The sequence below is a fragment of the Cyprinus carpio genome, chromosome B11 (assembly GCF_018340385.1).
Source record: "Cyprinus carpio isolate SPL01 chromosome B11, ASM1834038v1, whole genome shotgun sequence".
Classification (NCBI taxonomy): Eukaryota; Metazoa; Chordata; class Actinopteri; order Cypriniformes; family Cyprinidae; genus Cyprinus; species Cyprinus carpio.
Genome location: NC_056607.1, coordinates 7,165,972 through 7,171,227, shown reverse-complemented (window position 1 = coordinate 7,171,227; position 5,256 = coordinate 7,165,972). Strand labels below are relative to the sequence as shown.

The window sequence follows — 5,256 nt, the reverse complement described above, 5'->3', positions numbered from 1 at the left end:
AACCCTTCAAGTTCAAGTATACCAAAGTTAATCTACTCTCCTGTCTGGTTTGTTTGTTGGACAAAAATGGCGTTATGTTTGGTGATTTGGTGCTATGATTGGTCAGATCGCCTGTCAATCAAACTTACAGTGAAGATTCAATTGATCAAAAAAAAAAAAAGGAAGGAAGGAAAAACAAAGAAAAACAAACACTAATCTAATATGCTCTTTCAGCAGATTCGGCATCCAGACACATGTCATTAAATAAACACATAATATCTATAAACAGTTTTATTTAGGGATCCCAAATATTTAAATGACAAAATTGCTATTACTTTTGCAAAAAATTGTGATTACAGAATAAAGGTTTTTGAAAATCATTGTATAATAATTGCACAAAGATAGCAATTTCTAGCTACTGAAATATCTTAGATGTAATAACTAGAAAATTACTCTCTTTTGAATTTGGCATGCTAATATTCAGGACTTTATTAGTTTACCAGGCCCATAAATTTTGATTTTATTTTCTGATATTTCTTTCTAATTTTAACATTGCTAATTTGGTTCTGTTCCAAAAATTGCTGTTTTCAAACTACATCCACAATTAAGTCAAAAGCATAGCCTGTATTGATAATGAAATATTTCTTGAGCAGAAAATCTGAATATTAGAATGATTTCTGAATGATTGTTTGGCACTGAAGACTGGAGTAATGATACAGCTTTGACTCACAGGAATAAATTACATTTTAACATATATTCGCGTATAAAAGTTATTTAAAATTGTAATAATATTTCACAATATTACTTTTTTCCTGTATTTTTCATAAAAAGAAAAAGAAAAAAGCGTACAGACCTGATTGGTAGACAGGTTGCTAGTGTATATTTATTCTTTAAACCTCAATTCCATTTGCCTTTCTCACTCAGTAGCTCACTAGGAGTCAGTGTTAACTGGTGTCCTGCAGAGGTTGAAAGCTGTATTTATAGCTCAGGGTCTCAGTGGTCAGATGTCCATTTGATGACTTGCATGACCTGCTGTAAAACTGACACCCCAGCAACAGCTCTAGATATCCTCCTCCATTAACATCAACAGACCCTCAGCACAGGTTCAATAGCTCAGACACCCTGCAGCACCCTACAGACTCCAAACATGGCCCTCTGACCTTTCAAACACATATAATTCAAATAATATTTAAGCATGTTTTACTTTTACAACACCAGCTGTTGAGTATTATAGAGGCCAAGCCCAGAAGTGGCTGTAGGAGGTGTATAAGGTGCTGTATAATCATTATTATGATTATAATAATGTATATCATATTTCTATATACTAGGGATGTAACAATATTATCAATATCATAATATCGTGATATCAAAACTGTCTCGATATTATCGAGGTCACATGAAGAAAAGAAACGATAGGTCTTCTGGGCAAAAAGTGTAGTTTTTAAAATATACTTAAACTTCTTATTCTAACATAAAAGGTCTTTAAAGTTGTGTTTTGGACCATTATGCTTTGGTACAGTGTTGAAAGTACAGCGAAAGCACAATACGCTGTGCATTTCAAACCAAAGCGCATACTTTGTTCAGGCGATCAGCTCATGATCCGGTGTTTTCCACGCCTCAGAATGGCTCTGTTCACAGTGAATGAATACAGTGAACTAGTTTATTGTACGTGATGTGAGTTAAGCATGCATTTGGGAACGCAACAGCCACCAGTTAGGCTTTATTTTCACAGCAGATATACAGAATTTCACTAGATTTGTAGTGAGACGTGTTTTTGTTTTCACTGAAGCTATGACTTTTCCTTCAAAATAAAAGCTCTACTGCTGTGTCCGTAAAAATATAAGCTTAAAAGTGTAATATGAATTGCTGACAGCTAGCAGCTTAAATGCAGTCCAAATTCTAAATATCTCTTTCAAGTGTAGAAATTAGGAAAGAAGAATTGTAATTTGCCTACTGTTGTCACGTTTATGGTCTGTTTTTGTTTTGTTTTGCCTAAGTTTCCATGCCCTTATTTGGTCATTCCTGTTCCTGTCCTAATTGTTTCCAAGTTTGCATTTGAATCTGCATCTCCTCGTTCCTCTCTCTGTGCCCCTCATAGTAGCATAACCCATGACAGAATTCCAGATCACAAAACTTAAGTAAGCGGCACCCTTTCTCCTCGGTTTTTGTTTTTCATTTTTTGAAAAGTGTTTTGTTTTCCCCGCTCATATGGAGGAACGAGCAAGGTTCATCACCGTGGCTCAGGCGAGCCCCAACCTGATTGTTTACGCAACGTTCGTGCTGCCCGCCCTCGCCAGCTCCCTCGAGGGGGAAACCCTTGTGACGCTGTTCCGGCTCGGGATGATGTACCATCAGCCCACAGAGCTCCCAGACATCACCAAACTCGACTGGGAGGAGTCAGTCATCCAGTGTCTGGACAGTCTCCGATCCCGATCCGGAACCCCTCCGCCAGCTGCTCCAATGTCAAGCCCACTGGCTGCGGCTCACACAAGCCCACCGGCCGTTCAGCACTCAAGCCCGCCAGCTGTTCCACAGTCAAGCCCACTGGCTGTGGCTCACACAAGCCCGCCAGCCATTCCACAGTCAAGACCACCGACAGCGCCGATGTCAAGCCTGCCGGCCGCTCCAATGTCAAGCCCGCCGGCTGAAGTTCACACAAGCCCGCAGGCCGTTCAGCACTCAAACCCGCGGGCAGCCCTATTCACCCGTAACCAAAATAGGAGGAAGAGGAGAAATGGATGGCTCACAGCTCTCTTCCCTGCTCCAGTGGCGGCTCCAGCCCCAAAGCTTGCTCCAGTGTTGGCCCCTGCTCCGCCATGGCAACCTGAACCTGACCCTGTCTTGCACCAGCCTCTAGGAAATTGTGATAATTTGTGTGTGTGTTGGTGGCAACTCACACTATTTAGTCTGTTGGTGGCGTATTAATGCGGAGAAGTATTGTGTTGCTTTACATTCATTTTAAATCTTTAATTTGCAGAATTTTGTTACTAATCCGACATTAGAACAGATTAATTTATTACTAGATTTATTCCTGGTAGCGGACCACTATCAGATCTACACACGCAAACATCCAACAACCCAAGATTCCTTCAGAATAGGGCTGCAAGATTATTGGGGAAAAAAAACTCACATTGCAATATTTTGTTTTTCTGCTATATATATTGCGATATATATGAAAAAATCTGCTGACGTGTTATCGTTGTTATTGGGAGCACCAGAAAACACGTCAGCAGCGTCGTACGTCCGCGGCGTCACTCCAGTGTTGTGAACGCGCTCACAACAGACCCAGAAGATAAGACAATGCAGAATAAAGTCATAATTTTTTTTATTTTTGGACCAAAATGTATTTTCGATGATTTAACAAATTCTAACGGACCCTCTGATGTCACATGGACTACTTTGATGATGTTTTTATTACCTCTCTGGACATGGACAGTATACCGTACATACATTTTCAATGGAGGGTCAGAAAGCTCTCGGACTAAATCTAAAATATCTTAAATTGCGTTCCAAAGATGAACGACAGGTTTGGAACGACATAAGGGTGAGTCATTAATGACATAATTACAATTTTTGGGTGAACTAACCCTTTAAATAAACAGTTTTTTATATTTTTTTTCAGGTAAGACTTACAGTACTCAGGTACAGAAACTGAATTATCAAATGTAAAATAACACTGCATAGTCTTCACTGTATAAATTAAATGAATAAATCTGTGTTAAAGCTACAAAAGTGATTTTTCTCTGTGTGTTTTATTTGATTAACATTCATGGCACCGAAAACAACAGGAACATTAAACTGCTATATACTTTTACACATCTATTTTCTTTCTCAGTTGTTTACCTTCACCAAATCCATAAGCAACTGTGTTTACAAGGATACTTGCAGAGGCATTTTGACAATTTCACATGTATGTGTCATTTTAGGCACAAATAGATGCAGAAGTGAACATACATCTGTGTGGCTCTAACCATGTCTACGCCAGACGCGAGGGACACAGTGCGATGGACGCAACAAAATACTACAGAACCTAATATAATCATTGATGCTGTCTAACTACTCTGGATACAGCGCAGCAACACATCAAATTCCTGACAGCAATCTGATGCCTCGTTCTATTTATGATGTAGGCTACTGACAAAGTTCAAATGATTTGCAAAGGTTGCTTTATCGTGACTTTAGCTTTTAGCTGTTAGCATCAGGCCGAGCCCACAGATGACGGAGAGTCATTTCCTGTCGCAATCTGCGAGCCAGAGCAAAGCCAAGCGACTGAGCAGAGGATCGCCTCAGAAGTTGAGCCCAACCCGTTAGACCAGGTGCGAGAGCCGGCAACAGAGCCCGCCACAAGGGAGAAATACGCGGTTGGTGTGAGTGTGGAGAGGAGCTCTGCCCCCTGCATCGTGGCTGAGGATGAGCTGAGTATGGCGCTGCATTGGTGACATAACGAAGAGGGGAGGGCTCCAGCCCCCGAATCCAATTCAGAGCGCCCTCCAGTGATCATCATTATGGTGTGAGCCCAGCAGAACTGCCATCCTCCAGTGTCGCCAGGGTCGGAGTATCCCTCACCTCCGCCTCCAGCCTCTGAGGCCTGGACTCTGCCTCGGTCCATAGACCCAGTGGCTCCACCTCGGCTCCTAGCTCCCTCGCCTCCACCATCACCCGTCAATCCATCAGTTCCACAGGGCTCCCTCGTCCCTCCAGCTCTGCCATCACCTCTGGAATCCTCTCCTCTGGCTGCGCCTCGTCACTTTGTCCCACCAGCTCAATTGGGCTCCTTCCTCCTGCCAGCTCCACCTTGGTCCTCAGTCGCTCCGACTCTGCCGCGGATCTCCGAATCCCCACCTCTGTTGCCCTGGCCCCCCGGATCCTCGGCATCCCCCTGGCTCGTTGGCTCTCTGTCTCCGTATCTGGCTCCTCCTCCACCTACTCCGCCATTGGTCGGCCCCCTGGAGTCAGCGGCCATCCCTCCTCCATAGCTCCTCCCACCGTGGGCGCTGTTATGGCTGAAGCCTGGGTCCTGCTGTGCTCCTCCTGCTCCAGATCCCTCCTGTCTCTTCCCTGGCTCCTCCCTCCTTCGTCGCCCCCTGTTCTTTGTCCGCCGGCCTCCTCCCAGATATCCGTACTCCTCCGGAACGTCCTCCCAAGTTCCCACCCACGCCTCCCTCTGTTGTTGCTACAGTGCGAGGACACACCTTCCGGAAGGGGGCATTTATAACCCTGACTGTGTTTGTTTTTGCTCCCTGTGACCCAGTTTCTGTCTCCTGTTGATTGTGTTAA

The 5,256-nt window shown here is 43.6% G+C and overlaps 1 protein-coding gene across 1 annotated transcript; it reads left to right on the top strand.

Moving 5' to 3' along the window:
- Window positions 1–2,187: 2,187 nt before the first annotated feature.
- Window positions 2,188–4,418, top strand: LOC122138806 (pollen-specific leucine-rich repeat extensin-like protein 1). The gene is made up of 2 exons (XM_042733428.1): window positions 2,188–2,817; window positions 4,176–4,418. The coding sequence occupies exons 1-2, from the start codon at window positions 2,188–2,190 to the stop codon at window positions 4,416–4,418; spliced, it is 873 nt and encodes a 290-aa protein (XP_042589362.1).
- The last annotated feature ends 838 nt before the right edge of the window (window positions 4,419–5,256 follow it).